This window comes from Caloenas nicobarica, chromosome 7 (assembly GCF_036013445.1).
Source record: "Caloenas nicobarica isolate bCalNic1 chromosome 7, bCalNic1.hap1, whole genome shotgun sequence".
NCBI lineage: Eukaryota > Metazoa > Chordata > Aves > Columbiformes > Columbidae > Caloenas > Caloenas nicobarica.
Genome location: NC_088251.1, coordinates 19,871,408 through 19,887,634, shown reverse-complemented (window position 1 = coordinate 19,887,634; position 16,227 = coordinate 19,871,408). Strand labels below are relative to the sequence as shown.

At 42.4% G+C, this 16,227-nt stretch overlaps 1 protein-coding gene across 1 annotated transcript; it reads left to right on the top strand.

Moving 5' to 3' along the window:
• Nucleotides 1–351: 351 nt before the first annotated feature.
• LOC135990777 (putative lysosomal acid lipase/cholesteryl ester hydrolase) lies at nucleotides 352–14,477 on the top strand. The gene is made up of 9 exons (XM_065638813.1): nucleotides 352–766; nucleotides 1,917–2,037; nucleotides 6,317–6,515; nucleotides 6,908–7,017; nucleotides 7,612–7,748; nucleotides 9,134–9,280; nucleotides 10,491–10,562; nucleotides 11,659–11,730; nucleotides 12,489–14,477. Exons 1-9 carry the CDS (start codon nucleotides 662–664, stop codon nucleotides 12,720–12,722), a joined length of 1,197 nt encoding a protein of 398 aa, XP_065494885.1. The 5' UTR covers nucleotides 352–661; the 3' UTR covers nucleotides 12,723–14,477.
• Nucleotides 14,478–16,227: the final 1,750 nt, after the last annotated feature.

The following is a 16,227-nucleotide window of genomic DNA, read 5'->3' as shown; positions in this document are numbered from 1 at the left end:
GAGTTCGGGGGGGCACAGGTGTTACCTGAGAAACCCTGAATCGCGCCGGCTCAGGCTGCCCAAGGCCGCGCACCGCCGGCCCGCCGCCGGGCGAGAGTGACCGGCTGCAAAGAGAGCCAACCGCGGCCGGGCGCTGCCGGGGCCGGGCAGCCAGCGCCCCAGGGCGGCCTCCCGCCCGCGGGGCCCGGCGCCGCTGATAGGCTCGGCCGCGTGGCCTGAGAGCCGCCGCCGCCCGAGCGCCCGCCTCCCGCCGCACCGCGCTCAGCTGCGCCGGCAGCGCCGCGCGGGCGAGGCGGCAGCTGGCCGCCAAGGGCGGGCCGTCCCGGCGCCACCCCAAGGGGGAGGCGCGAAGGGGTGCGGGAGACACGCGTGGGTCCAGCCCGCCAGTGCTGCGCGGTGCGGCCGGCCGCGCTCGCTGAGCCGCTCGGGGCTCGATAGCGCCTCCGGCCCGCGGCTGCCTGCCCGCCGGGGACAGGAGCGCGCTCGTCCCCGTTCCTCGCCCTGTCACCCGGGCGGCCGCCCCCGCCCCTGTCACGCGGTCCCGTGCCGGTCGCCGCGCTCGGCGGAGGCGGCACATAAGCCCAGGCGGGGCCCGCTCGCTGCAGCTGCAGCGCCCGGTTCTGCTTCGCCGCGGCCTCCGGCTCCTTCCCGCAGGGCCAGCATGCGGGGCCTGGTGCTCGCCGCTTTCCTGCTGCAGAGCATCGCTGCTTCGGGCGCTCTCGCCAACGGGAGGAGAAATGTGGACCCCGAAACGAACATGAACATCGTAAGCGGCAGCGGGGGGCGTCGGGGACGGAGAAGCGCCCGAGACTGTCACCGGCTGTGGCCGCGGGGCTGTCCCGGACCGAGGAGCGGAGCGGGGCCGGGGCGGCGGGCGGCCCCGTTACGGCCCCAGGGGCGCAAGCCCGGCGCCTCCCGGCCTCCGCAGCCGCGGTGGGAGCGCGGAGGCTTCGGGCAGCGCTCAGCGCTCAGCCTGCGGCTGCTGCTCGCACCCTCTGCTCGCACGTCGCCTTTCTGCCCTCCTCCTCCTGCCAGGTCCTTCTCGGTCCCCTGTAGCCTGCGGCTGATCTTTCTCGCACGTTTCCTGAAACAGACCTGTGTTTTGTGCTAGAATCAGGACACTCTCCTAAGTGCTGTAGTAGTGCGTGTTTATGCAGCATAGCTGTCCTGCTGGCAGGATGCCCCCGTGTCGTTACCCATAACTGCTTTTCTTCCTGTGTGAGATTTATTCTCTTAACTTTATTCTGCTGCTGCTGCGATAACCAACTTCAGGAAACATTTGTTGTTAATAAGCAGTATTAGCAACCGTAGTATTTTAAAGCTGCTGTGTTTGTGGGTCTTCTCAGCACATTGCCTAAATGTGTTTGTGAGCTCTGTATAACATCAAGCATAAGGTGCAGATATAAATCTGAAATGTTTTTTATGGAAGCCTTTCACTTCAGGAGAGATTAACTCTTCCCTGCCTCTCCTATTAACCACGGCGGTGCCAGCGGGTTTTTGCTGTCCTTACTTGTCTGTTACTGGAAGGCACTGCTTTCCTTCGGAACAGACAGTTTCAATTTTTGTCTGCCAAATCCATGTCTTGGTGATTTCCCTGTTATCATAATCTCCTTTGCAACACTTCACAGTCTCCTTTCTCACTGTAAGCAGTGTGTGATGACAGTGGATGGGGACAGGTGAGGGAGTCCTCCCAGATTCTGGGATAAGGCTTGTGCTCTGGCAAGTTCCTGACTGTACTGGGCTAAGTCTCAGAAGAAAACCTGTCTGGTTCGCGTAGGTGGCTGGTCTGGCACATTCCTAGCACATCTCTAATTTCATATCACAGTCTTTGGAAGGAACCTAGAGAACTTTGCACATGTTAATGAACTGGGGAGGCTGGCAGTTGGACTCCAAGGCGGTTTCTTTTCCTTCTTCAGAGTCAAATTATTACCTTCTGGGGATACCCTAGTGAGGAGTATGAAGTGACAACAGAAGATGGGTATATCCTTTCCATTAACAGAATTCCTTACGGAAGAAAAGGCTGTGGGAGCAGCAAAGGTAAGATTTATGTCTGCTTGGAAAAATGGGAAGTCATGGAAAAGCTCTGTCTGATTTCTAAAACTTTTGCTCCTCTAAGAATCCAGAAAAAAAGATTGATGACTATATGACTTCTGCAGTTAGAATGTGTTATTGGTGGATGTTATGGCCAAAATAGATTAGGCACATAGGTAGAGTGACTTGAGTAAAGGAAGGGAAAGGGAGTTGGAAAGCTGTATTTCCCTGGCGTTGCCTTTTTGTGACATTAGTACAAGCCTTTCACTGTTCTTTGACTTTTTTGAGGGACTGAGGGACCTGGATTTTCTAGGCAGTGGAGAACAAGGGTTGAGATTTGTTGGGGGTTTTTAAGTAGTGAAGTCTCTTTAGAAGAGATTGATTGTAATATTGTGGGGTTATTTCAAACCTCATTTGAAAAAATGCTTTTTTATAGCAACTAAGTTTGTTAAAAATGCCTGAGCTTTTTCAGAATTAGAGGTAGTTCATATGCCTCTTTTGGTGAAATAAAACTGAACCATGAGAGTTCCCATTCACATGTTCACGAAAGAATTACTGCCTGATTTCTGCATAAAATAAGAATTTGTTTCTAAATTTTAACCTCACTGAAGCTTCTTTGCAGTGAGGTACAAGTCAGACCAATATGGCACACTATTGGGGTGTCATGTTTTACACATCTGTTTAAATAGATGAAACAATGTAATAACGTAAAACATGGTATTAAATTATGGATGAGATGCAGGGAGTGTACAGGTGAGGAGGATAGGGGAACGTAAGCTGACACTTAAGGGAGCGATATGGGTAGAGGTTTTGACAAGAACTGAATGATGCAATGTTTTTAAAATGAGACACATATGTGGAAGATGAGGACCTGTAGCCGTTTCTCACAAGGTGGTTGTTTAAAGGTCAGTGCATGGAGGAGGCCAGTCAAACCTGGCAGGTGTCTTTGTACTTCAGAATTTCAGAGAAGCCCACAGGAAAACGACAGACTGACTTTGTACCTGTTGATTTTTGTCAGATCCTTCACTGATGACATAGACAAACAGAAGTTCCCTGATCTGTGGGAATTCTCCACATTCCCCTTACCACACCCTTGACTCCAAGTTCATGTTTTGCAAAGTGCTTCGTTTTTAAAAACAAGCGTTACTGAGCAGATTTAGGGAAGTATGGTCTTCTAGAAGAATCGGAGATTTCAAAGTTCATGTTGATCTTAAGTTTTGGTATCTTTTCTGAGATACTAATAGACTTGGTATCTTTTCTGAGAAAGATACCAATGATGTGTTACTGCTGACCTAGCAGATATATGCCATAATTCTTCTTTTGCAATACCTACATAATGTGAATGGGATCCCTTGGAATTATGTATCACATGATGTTTTGGGACAAACCTACAATTCTTCAGCTAATAAAAGAAAAAGGGGGAGGGCGGGTGAGAAGGAAAACGTCCAGAGAACCTAAAAGCAAAACATCACTGTTTTTTATTATAGTGTTAACTAAAAACCTAAACCGACTGCATAGCATGGGTAAGAAGGGCATGGAGATAAGTCTGTCTTCAACTTCTTGGGGTTGCAGTGAAGAAAACAAAATGTTCTATAGCAGAAAGGGTGGTTTAAGGATCTAGCTTTCCTGTTCCCCCTCTGGAGTTTTTAGGATCAGAGGTGATACAAAGTTATTGTGGTCCAAATCAGTTTGTCATATGGTTGTGCGTTTCATGTGCAGATCTGCTGACTGCTTTGTGAAGTGAAAAAGGAACTGTCAGAAATTGAAGGCTAGTAGGAGAACAGAATGAAAGCATTGAAGCAGTTAAACAGTTTTCCCCTTCCTATGTTATGAAACATGCAAGTAGCAGCTTGGCAAGAGCCTGTTCTTCAAAAACATCAGAAGTTGGTTGATCAGAATTTAGTAAAGGGCAAGAAAGTATCAAAGTGGACATTACTGAAAACAAATTTGAGATTAGGCTTGAAAATGCTTCACGCTGTTCGTAAGGCAGTGGGGTATTACTGCAGCAGAGTTAACAGTTGTGTTGAGCTGCACTGTCTCCAGCACCAGTTTGGCACTGCTGGAGATTTGCTTTGGTAGCAGGGACAGCACGCCACGAAATGGGAAAAGCAGGCACTGAGAAGCTTCTTCATGACAGCAATGCCAAGAGGGACGAATATTGGTAATTTGGGTTGTGGAACTCACAGCAAACATTTATGGACATGACCTGGAACAGAGGGTGTAGGTGACTGGAACAGTTGCGATATGACTGCTTCTGCTGAAAGATCCAAGTTTAAATTATCAATGGAGGAACTATTTTGTGAATTGTTACTGCAGTAAAATGCCGTGCCATTGGAGGAGGTAAATTCCTGAGTAAACTGTAGCATTGAGGCACAAACTGTAGAAGAGTGGAAAAAGATAACTATGTTTAAAAAGGCAAATCTCATTTTGCAATATTATAGACAAGACACAGCAGCTGATATTCTGCTTAATTTGTTGCTGGCAAGGCATTAGCTGGAGTATTTTGTCTTGTTTTTGACACACACTCTGAGAAAGATAGAAATTTTTTTTTTTTTTAATATATAGACAGGTAAGAGGGGATCAACAAAAGTTAAAGGAAGCAAGCAAGCAGCAGCCAAGGAAAAGAAGCTGAAAGAATGGGCTTAATGAGCATATAAAGAACACAGATACTGATCATCAGTACCATCTGTAAATACAGAAGATGTTGCAAAGGAGAGAATAATGATCAGAACTTCCCCAGGTCCAATGCATAATGTGACTTGGAAAAATATTTATTTGCAAACTTAAGAGAGATATTTGAGAAAGCTTCCTAATTATAAAGACAATTTAAAACCTCCAGTAAGAGACATTCCTCAGAATGTTCTAGTTCTGAGAAATCGTTTGCTAAATATTTTTGGGTGAGATGACCTTAGTTCACTTGTCCCTGTCTCAGAGCAAATTTATGTACTCCATCACTTCCTGGATTTCCTTCAATTAACATTTCTGATGATAAGCAAAAGCAAACCCACAGCAGCGTGTAAAAATGCAGAAATCTAAATCATTTTAGGAAACTTAATTCATGTGGAAGGGTTTTGTTGTAAAAATACGCTCAATAACTATTCATGTAAAGCACTTAATCCTTTTACATTTCCTTAGACATCATAAATAAGTTGCTGTGAAGGGTTATCTAGGTAAGTGACATTTAAAGAAAAATATAAAGAGGCAAGATTAATTTTCTGTTTGAATGAGGCCATGTTATCAGATTTCAGTTATTTAAGCAGAAAAACAAAACAGCAACCAAAAAAACCCAAACTGAAACAAAAAAACCCAAACAAAACAAAAAACCACAAACCAGACCAAAACACCTGTGCTACTGTGAGATCCAGAGCCAGGTCTCTGGCTTTTCTGAAGCTCATATTCCTCCTGTAGGATTATATGTTAATTTACTTTCTTTGTGTAGAAGCAGGAACCTTCCTTTTTTTTTTTTTTTGATCTGTATTCCACATAAAGGTGTCATTTCCCTTTTTGGGATGGAGTAGTCAGGAGAGAGGCTTCCTAAATTGCACCTGGGTTTTGACTGTGGTTCTTTCGACTACTTAAGTCAGGAGGAGAAAGTCCTTTGAAAAAGATTCCCTTGTTGGCTGCTCTTATTGCTCTTCAGGTTCTGCCAGAGTTTTGGTAATGGAAGGGAATTGCATAGAGATAACATCTAAACTGATCCTAGAGACAACAATAAACTATTAACCTAAATGGAAGGGAGTTGCACGGAGATAATATCAATACCAGTTGCGAGATTTTCACAGTTCAGCACCCTAATTTGGCATTGTCTTAAGTAAAAAACAAATATATCAGTAGCAGATATATGGGAATGCCTTCCCCAGATCTAGGGGCAGGGCAAGGGTCAGAATTAGTTTAGCTGTACCTCTGTTTGGGTCACTTTGCTGAGTATTTGTGAGCTTGAAACAGTAGTAATGGCTACCTGTATTTTGTACATCCTGCTTTTCTCACGTTTACTTATTGCACATTTGCTGTCTGTTTTTAACTTTAAGGAGTCTTTTGGTCTAGTTAGGAAACTAACAAGTTGATAGTTTAAAATTCTCAATGATAAAAAGTAGCTTTTTGTGTAAAGATGTGATTTCATGTCACTATGAATGTCACACAAATTGGTAAACTTAGTAGATTAAGTCAAGTAGATTAAATATTCAAAGTGCAAATCTAAAGCAGACTTCCAGTAACTCAATTGAATTATTCTTAGGCATTCAATTCCAGATGAACAGGAAGCTATGATAAATGCTCTGTTTTTCAGGTCCAAGGCCTGCTGTGTTTCTGCAGCATGGTTTGCTTGCAGATGCCAGCAACTGGATCACAAACTTGGATTACAACAGCCTTGGCTTTATGCTGGCAGATGCTGGCTATGATGTGTGGCTGGGCAACAGCAGAGGGAACACTTGGTCCAGGAAACATATACACTTCACAGTGAAGCAAGAAGAATTCTGGGTTTTCAGGTATCCTTGACTTGCTAGAGGTGCTAGACACGCTGTTTGCGAGTGGACTTCTCGTCCTCTCTTTACCCATCATGTCAGTTCAATCGCATTGTGAATGTACAAGATATTTCTTTCTGGCTACATGTGCTGTCATGTATGTAGGGGCAGTGAAGGGGAGCTTTATGGTCACTATCGTGTCCTGAGACAGCCTCCATATGTGGTCAGTAGAACAGTAGCTGCTTTCAGTGGCGCTTGGTGGGAAGACTCCATCAGCAGAGTGTCCTGCTTCATCCAAAGGAAGCTTTTCTTTATATCCAGAAAACTGATCTGCAGTGCAGTAAAGCTCTGTGCAGCTGTTGCACACTGCTGTTCCACTTTACTTACAGAACTGACTTTTTATCTTTGCTTTGTAGCTTTGATGAAATGGCTAAGTATGACATTCCAGCCTCCGTGGACTTTATTTTGAAGAAGACGGGTCAGCAACAAGTATTTTACGTTGGCCATTCACAGGGCACCACAATGGGTACGTGAACAGATGCATTTGTTAGCATGTGTTGTGTTAGAAACGATATCCAGTTCCGCATGCCTGGTTTAATGATGAAATATTTTTGAAATCTACTGCTTCTGGTTTTTAGCTGATTCCTGAAATATTCATCGACATTAAAAAGGAAAGACTTAGCGTTTCTGTGTTTCCTGAAAGTGGGAAGCTGTTGAAATGACAAATTGAAGTAGTAGCCACCAGCAGAGCCTCTGTTAAAATAAAAGGATGAACTATGCTATATTTCATAAAGATTCCCACTTCTGGAATATTTTATTGCATGTAAGGCCTGGCTCAGATGCTTTTAGAGCTGCAGTTAGACAGAGCTGGAGGAGTGTTGGGTTACTTAGCACGAACTTGTTTTTCAGAAGAAAACAAATCCTTCTCATTTGTCTCATTGAATTTGTGTTCTATGGTAACTAGATTCATCTAAAATGTCTGAAGCGATCCAATGAAACTCTTAATGTAAAAATACTTGTGCACACTCAACATCCTAGATTTTATAGAATCACTGCCAGGTAACCTTCTCATCCAACTTGCGTCAGTGAGGTTTGTTAACTATTCTCATCTTATTTACAGCTTTCATTGCTTTTTCAACTTTGCCACAGCTGGCTAAGAAAATCAAAATGTTCTTTGCCTTGGCACCAGTAGCTACAGTCAAGTTTGCCACTAGCCCTCTGGTAAAATTGGGAGTATTTCCTGACCTGCTACTCAAGGTTTGTATTTGACTGTAGGTGTTTTAAGCCAGATGAGGTGTCCCCCTTTCTAGTTGAAAACAGCATAGTAAAGAATGTGAGGAGCTGTGGTTAGATTAACATGTTTGACGAGAAGAGGGCCAAGTTTTCAATGATAATGCTATGGAAGTAAGCAGTGGCTTCTCTGGCTTTACTGTTGTCTGCGACAATTTGCATAAGGGATGGGATATGTTTTCCGTGTACATGTTTCTAGAATTTATGCTACAGAAATCACATGATTAATGAAATAGTTGTTCTGTTTTAGAGGTCATATGATAGTTTTAGACAGTGTACTTTTGAACATTAACAGTATTAAAAGAGGATCCTTCAGAGGGTGATTAAGAGCAGCGGCTTTATTTGGATGCCGTGAATCATCCTCTGGAGGAGTTCACCTTTCCCCATTAACATCCAAGGGAATGTATGCAGACTGGCAGGCTGCACAAAGTGCCTGAAGTCAGATATTGTGAACAGCCTGCTATGTGTAGTTTTTAACCTTCACTTTTCCTTCCACCGCCGATGGAGATTCCCACACAGAGCAGTTTGCTCTGTGAGGTAGAACCTTCTCTAGCGTACCTTGTGCAGATTTAATGCGTGTCCATGCATTATTAGATCTCTGCTCCAGAGGCAGATACATTAAAGTCATACTAACAATTGTGGTGTACTGTTCCTTGTGTAATTAACTTTGTCTAATGAGAACAGTCACTGGCCTATACAGTGCCCTGTATAGATGTTCGTGTTGTGCTGAGGAACTTGATTCTCATCATGACTTGCAAAAAAGCTGGAGTGCAAGGAGTAAATGACAGCCACAAACCCATGGGTCAGTCATATCTTTAGAGAGCTGTGTCACTTCTTAAGGAAGTGCTGAGTGGGTCATTTTCAAATCTTTGGATGTTTTAAAAATACTCGTCAAGAGGAAGTGGCCACCACAGCTTGTGCAACTTGTTTTTCATACGTGGTTTGAAGAGAGGAAGTTCCAAGCACAAGGCCATTTAACATTAGTAGATGCAGCTTAAAATATTTTAGCCTTAAACAAATCTGATGACAAGAATCTGAGTTATACTCCTGTAAAATACTGAATTTAAAACTGATTAGAATTTGAGTTTAGCCTTGTGATTCTTTAAGATGGTCACAGTTCCCACATACTTTTTGTGGGGGGAATGAACTGCATCATTTGTAGCACAAGCACAAACCATGACCTTCCCATTGAACTGGAAATAAGGTTCATAAGGAGATCAATCACTTTCATAGGACACACCTGTTGCCAGTGCAAATTGAAATAATTACCTCAGTAATGCTGTAGTATAGAAAATAAACCCAGGTCATTCTATGCAATTACATGTTTGTTCTGTGTGTTTCTTATTTTGTAGGAAATGTTTGGAAATAAACAATTCCTCCCTCAGAATTATTTGATGAAGTGGCTTGCTACCCATGTTTGCACCCACAGAATACTTGATGATCTTTGCGGCAATTTATTCTTTCTTCTGTGTGGTTTTAATGAGAGAAACTTGAATATGGTATGGTTTGGTTACTTTTAATAGCTGAGTTATTCTAAACTCTAACACAGTACTGACTGTGTATCCCTGTACTGACTGTCCTTCACATGTAATTAGAAAAAAACTAATGCCTTCTTCATCGTGCTGAGTTTGAATGAATATCTTTCCTTGGTATAGATGTAGTTGCCTGTCTTGGATGGACAGAATCAACCGGTTAAACTGTTACTAGAAAGCTAAAATACATTATTTTAGATCTCTTGGGGAAGTGGGTAAGAGAAGTGAATTAATATGACGGTGCAAATGTTTAGTTCCTTTTGCTAGGAAGTGAGGAATAATGATAGAGTTTTCAGGCTTTTTCAAGAGAACTGTTGAAGCGTTCTTGCCTCTCGGTGGATGTGTGCAACTGTTTTCTGTGGGACCAGTTTCTAACCCTGCTGATGACTTTATCTGTGGTTCTAGTTGCAAAGGACTTGTTGTTAGGGCTTGTTTTCTTATCTAAAAGCTAGTTAACAGCAATTGGCATGACACTGCCTTTTTTCATAATGCTGCTTAAAGTGTTTCTAACTCCCTGAAATCAGGAGAAGCTGGTATCAGTTTACCCACAGCTGGATGAAGGCTGAGGATTTTTAGACAGGAGTGAGATAGAATTAGCATTTTTTTTTTTTCACCATTCTGTGTGCAAAAATGTACATTTTTTTTGTGTTTTATATCAAGACGAAAGTGCAGGATTTTATATGTTTTCTTGATCAGCACATAGAGATTTCATGGTTTTAATGGTGAATAATAGGGGTTTTTTTCTGCCAGGATTTGCATTTCCGCTGGTTATCTTGTACTTCTCAACTCAGTGTGTGAAGTTCTGAATCACTTTGGACTGACAGCTACTAGTTTAGATGTAGAGTAATGCAAGGTTTCTCTTGAGGTCCATCAATATTTAGATTGTTAATGTGCTCACAATTCTTACAATACTAGCACTTATTAAGAGATACTCTGAATATATTAAATATGCTTAAGGGATATCATTATCAGGTTTAAAGTTCGGCTTTAAAGTTCTGCAGTTAATTTTAAGTAATCCCCCAAACATTTGAACCTATTACCTCATCTGTACATACAGCTCCAGTTAACTTTTGTGCATAGCAGTTTTAAAAGGAATGGAAAATATTCTGTTAGTTGTTCAAGAAGCAAAATGTGGTTGCACTGTAAGAAATAAAGTGTATTAATTATCTTGTCGCAGAGCCGAGTGGATGTGTATTCAACACACTGCCCTGCAGGGACATCTGTGCAAAACATGATCCACTGGAGCCAGGTAGAGTTTCCGGAATCTAAAATGTCCATTGTCTCTAGCTTGTTTGTAGAATAATGATGTCTCTGATATTTAAATGGAATAAAATGCCAAAATATATATAGTGTAGCCTAAGTGAAATTCTGAACTGACAGCTGTTAGAACAGCAACTGTTTACTGCAGCTGCTTTGATAACGTAATACTGACTTATGGTGGCTCATCAGTCTCCCCTTTTTTTTTTTTAAGAGAGGCTAAGTGTGAGTACTTTGGGCCAACAAACAATACAACAGAATACGCTAACTCAGAGATGCTGTGATAGGAATTTGCTCCCCTTTCAGTGAACACTGTTTTGATTACAAGCTGTATTTTTAGACAGTGAAAAGCAGCAGACTTTCTGTTCTGTTCTGTTCTGTTTGGTTTCATTTTCTATTTTATTGGTGTATTTCAAATTTCACCCCAGTCCACAATTTCACACCTGTCATGCTCTTCTTGTGCCTGAAGCTTGCTTAGCAGGCTGATAAATACGAGAAGACCTTTGCCATTGAAGCAGTGGTCAGTGCTACTTGTGATCTTGTAACTGGACTTGGTCACCCACTCAGCAGCAATGTGTTGTGCTGTACAGAGCTGCTCATGCTTTGGCTCCGAAAGAAGTTTGTGTTTTTTGGTTTTTGTTTTTTTTTTTTTTTCCGAGATGGCTATTATATAGACTTCTGTTTCTGAAAAATACTAGATGGTAAATCATATAGAGTGGACTTTCTAAGAAAGCTCCCTGGTGTGTTCATATACATTTAGACAGCAGGGTAGATTTTTCAGAAGTAAGCATGGAGCTACCACATCCTGGCTTTGGGTAGACTAAACTGTTTTCCTCAATCTTTCCTATTGTTGCTATGAAAGAGTGTGAAATCATAAGGGACAAAGTCTAATGCTGTGGGATGTTAACATTTTCTCTCCTGTGACACTGGGTAAAGCAGTGACACTTGTTCTTGTTAATACTTGGCATTTCACTGTTTCTTGTGTCAGTTGCCATTTAAGTTCTCCAGATGAACTCTACTTTTTTTTATTCCAGCATTAGAAGGGTTGCAGTTCTTCTTTGTATGGGTGAATATTTGTTTATTTCTAGGCTGTGAAGACTGGGGAACTCAAAGCTTATGACTGGGGAAGCAAGGCTGCAAATATGGCTCACTACAACCAGGTAGACATCTTTTATGGTTGTGTTACAATTCTTAAGTGTCAGAAAAAAAGTCCTTGGGCATTTCTCTGGATGCTTTGACCAAACGGACCAACCAAACAAGAAGAAAACAAAAAAACCCAAACCAGACAAACATCACCAAAACCCCCCAAACAGGACTATACTGCTCTGAGTTAGTCCTAAGTTGGTATGTAGCCCCCACTTGGATATGAAGTTGTTCTGGCACAGCATTTCTTGAGGGTGGTCCTGCCTGCCTGGATCATGAGGTCCCACTGCACTTCTCACTGTAAGGCAGAGACTGTCAATTCATGTGTATTGCTTACTTCAGCCTGTTTAATCTCAACACAAGTTTGTTTCCAAGTTGCTGCATGCGGTACTAAAAAATATTTTGCCCCTTGTCACTTTAGTGACTGGGACAGATTGCAGCATCATACTTCCAGAGTAGCAATCACTATTAGCATTTGGGTTAGAAATAACTGGAATGGGATGCATTCTCTGAGACTTCTGCTATGCTGATGTCTTGTCAACTCCTCAAGCCACATCTTCACCGCTAGTTATGCTATAAATATCACAGGACTCCTGGAATTACAGTTTCTGCTGAGTCAGGACTCCAACTCCATCTCTAGCTGCCCAAGAGAGGAAGAAAACATGTGAACCTGACACATTCTTATTGCGTTTGGCCATATGTTACATTGTGCTGCAATATCACACTGGAGAGTTGTTCTTTCTAATGCCTTTGTTTTCCCTTCCCCTCTCCTCAGTCTACTCCCCCTTTCTACAAAATAAAGGAGATGACTGTGCCAACCACGGTGTGGACTGGTGGACAGGACTGGCTGGCAGACACAAGGGACGCTGCGATGCTGCTCACTCAGATCACAGACTTGGTTTACCACAAAAACATTCCAGAATGGGAACATTTGGATTTCATCTGGGGCATTGATGCACCTTACCGCTTGTATAATGAAATAATTAACATGATGGGGAAGTATCTCTGAACCGGCATGGTATTTCACAGTATTAATTCACCTGGAATTCATATGCTTTTCTGGCAATAATGTTACATTGCTTATTTATGATGCATTTTAAAAATGCCATCAATGACTACTGAATTGGTTTCATATTTGGTTTGATTTTTCAGTATTATTTCTCTCTCCTGCAGAAACCCTCATTGTATCTCGCTGATTTTGTACACAGTGGCATGGTACTTGAAAAACAGCAGTGTGACTTTGTGCAAAAGGAGTGTATCATGTGCATGTGAATTTAGGGATGTGTCTGAAAGACACGTTAGCCCACTGAGCACCCGAGGTGCTTGATGATTAAAAGCATAAGAATTTCACTGTGCATTCAACACTGCCATTTGTCAGTACGTTGCCATTTCTGAGTACTTTTCAGAAGTATTCCCTGTACTGCGGTGACCCATTGGGTGCTGGTACCTTAAAAAGCACTTGGTGACTCTTTCTGTGTTATTATTTTAGCCATCGCACACAAACTTGCTACATCAGGTGACTCTCTCAATATTGCCCAGAAGAGCTGTCCTGAAGCCAGAGGAGATCACCACTGTCAGTTGAAATCTCCTGTTTTGAGACTGACTCATTGCTGCATTTTTCTTGATTTAATGGTGTTCCTGAAGCCTTTCATGTTTCACCTACCAGCTGTGGATAAGGATCATTATTTGTCCTTGCAGATTCCTGGAAGTAGAGAAATGGTTAAAAGAAATACCGATAGGTTATGGCTTTCAAGCAGAATGATGTAACATACTCATGTTGTTTTCCTTGCACTGACCACTAGAAAACAAACTCCACCAGTATACTACTGGCGAGGGAAGAGCCAAAGTGTTATTTCTATAGCTTGAGTGACTTAATTTGTGTGGACTTTTCCCCTTAATCACCTGCTGCTTTGAAAATCCGTTTGCTTTTTAGGTGCTTATGTGGTGCTTGCCACAGTTGTTTTCAGGAACTGTACAACACCCTGGTGAAGCCTGGCAGTATTAACAGCAGTTTGCATTTGTCTCACTTGCTACTTCAAAATGGGGCTAAGCCCTCATTTGATGGGGGTAGAGGATTCACATCTGCTTCAGGGTCTGACTTTGGAGCTGTAATTGTCTGTACTACAGGTGCCTTGCTCTTTCCATCAACTATGCAGAGGAGTTTGGCTTATCTGAATTGCACAAAAGTTCTGTGCCAAATGTAGTTGTATGGACGGTCTCCAGAGTCAGTTGCCTCAGTCCAGCTGATGATTTCTGTGCCATGGTTGGATCCAACCTGGATTTCTCTCAGTAATCCCAACAGGATAAAAAGCCCTTTCTACATGGCATAGAAAATTGTGCATTTTAAACTGAGGCAAACTTTTTTTAAAAAAAAAAAGCAAACAAAAACTCAAAAAAACCCCACAAAAAAAGACCCCACAAAAACAAATTAAAAAATTGCAAAAAGATACATAAGCCATAAATGAGGGTTTATTCATTTGGCCTTTTTCTTGTTTCTAATTCAGACTCAGGGAATCCTCGGGCTTTGTTTAAGGAAAAAGTGGCTCATGATATTTCTGTTGCAGTTCCTAGCAGGACCTCTGAGTTTGCTTTTGCTTTATATTTGTAGCAGCTGTATTTGCTTCACCTTGCTGTGCTGAAAGCAAGTTTCTGTAGAAATCCCAAGTGGCTAACTTAGCAGTTGTGAGGGTATGTGATCTGGCAAGAGCTATGCGTGTCATGTTTATTAAGCTAGAGCAATTTCAATAAATGAGACCTGCTTGGAGTGCGGAGTGATGTGTTGTGTTTCACTTCTTGTTTCCTAAATGCGTGTGAATCTTTGGGACAGAATCCAGAAAGCTGAGTCTGTTTTTCACAATAATTAATGCATAGAACAAGTATAATAAAAAAGTAAAATAGCTAAGTAAGCTTCCATTTTACTTCTGTCCTGAATGAGGCTTTCCGTAACCTAAAAGGTCATTCATCTTGTTTTGGGTGACTTCTCTGAGCCTTTTAAGTAAGGTACCAATTGTAAATATCTACTCAGAAGATGGAGTAATTTTCTAAGCCTACAGGTGAGGCTCCTTTCAAACCACTGACATGGTAGAAAGCTTCTTGTATCACATTCTTAAAGCTTGGATAATTGGATTGCTTAATGGACAGTCTGGTAATCTCATCAATAGCATTTAACCCTATACTAAGGCAGAGACCTTATCTTTGCTGTGGTACGTTTGACCCAGCTTTTGACCTTTGGCATCTTCAATAATAAATATGCTCAGGCTTTACCTTTCTGTATATTCTGAATACAGCAGATGTGCAGTCAAGATAGCAGGGTGTATTAAATCCTGTGTTCTCCCAGCTTTGTCAGCTGATGAACCTGCTGTGTGCCTGGAAAATTGTCTCATTAGACAACAGTAAAGCCAGAGAAGCCACTGCTTACTTCCATAGCATTATCATTGAAAACTTGGCCCTCTTCTCATCAAACATGTTAATCTAACCACAGCTCTTCACATTCCTTGCTATGCTGTTTTCAACTAGAAAGGGGGACACCTCATCTGGCTTAAAACACCTACAGTCAAATACAAACCTTGAGTAGCAGGTCAGGAAACACTCTCAATTTTGCCAGAGGGCTAGTGGCAAACTTGACTGTAGCTACTGGTGCCAAGGCAAAGAACATTTTGATTTTCTTAGCCAGCTGTGGCAAAGTTGAAAAAGCAATGAAAGCTGTACATAAGATGAGAATAGTTAACAAACCTCACTGACGCAAGTTGGATGAGAAGGTTACCTGGCAGTGATTCTATAAAATCTAGGATGTTGAGTGTGCACAAGTATTTTTACATTAATAGTTTATTGTTGTCTCTAGGATCAGTTTAGATGTTATCTCTACGCAATTCCCTTCCATTACCAAAGCTCTGGCAGAACCTGAAGAGCAATAAAAGTAGCCAACAAGGGAATCTGTTTCAAAGGACTTTCTCCCCTTGACTTTAGTTAAAAGAACCACAGTCAAAACCCAGGTGCAATTTAGGAAGCCTCTCTCCTGATTTCTCCATCCTGAAAAAGGCCAACAGCATCCTGTCTTGTATGAGGAAGAGTGTGGCCAGCAGGACTAGGGAAGTGATTGTACCACTATACTCAGCAGTGGTGAAGCCCCACCTTGAATTCTGTGTTTGGTTTTGAGCCCTTGATCATAAGAAGGATATTGAGGTACTAGAGAGTGCAGAGGAGGGTGATGAAGCTGGTGAAGGGTCTGGAGCACAAGTCTGATGAGGAGCAGCTGAGGGAACTGGGGCTGTTCAGCCTGGAGAAAAGGAGGCTGAGGGGAGACCTGATCGCTGTCTACAACTACCTGAAAGGAGGTTGTAGCATGGAGGGGGTTGGTCTCTTCTCCCAAGTAGCAAGTGATAGGACAAGAGGAAATGGCCTCAAGTTGCGCCAGGGGAGGTTTAAATTGGATATTAGGAAAAAATTCTTCACAGAAAGCGTTGTCAAGCATTGGAACAGGCTGCCAAGGGAAGTGGTTGAGTCACCATCCCTGG

Excerpts from the sequence above, each read along its gene's own strand:
- LOC135990777 (XM_065638813.1), top strand. The coding sequence starts at position 662 with ATGCGGGGCCTGGTGCTCGCCGCTTTCCTGCTGCAGAGCATCGCTGCT. Across the intron at positions 7,018-7,611 it reads TTCACAGGGCACCACAATGG|CTTTCATTGCTTTTTCAACT; the intron begins GTACGTGAACAG and ends TCTTATTTACAG. Across the intron at positions 10,563-11,658 it reads ACATGATCCACTGGAGCCAG|GCTGTGAAGACTGGGGAACT; the intron begins GTAGAGTTTCCG and ends GTTTATTTCTAG.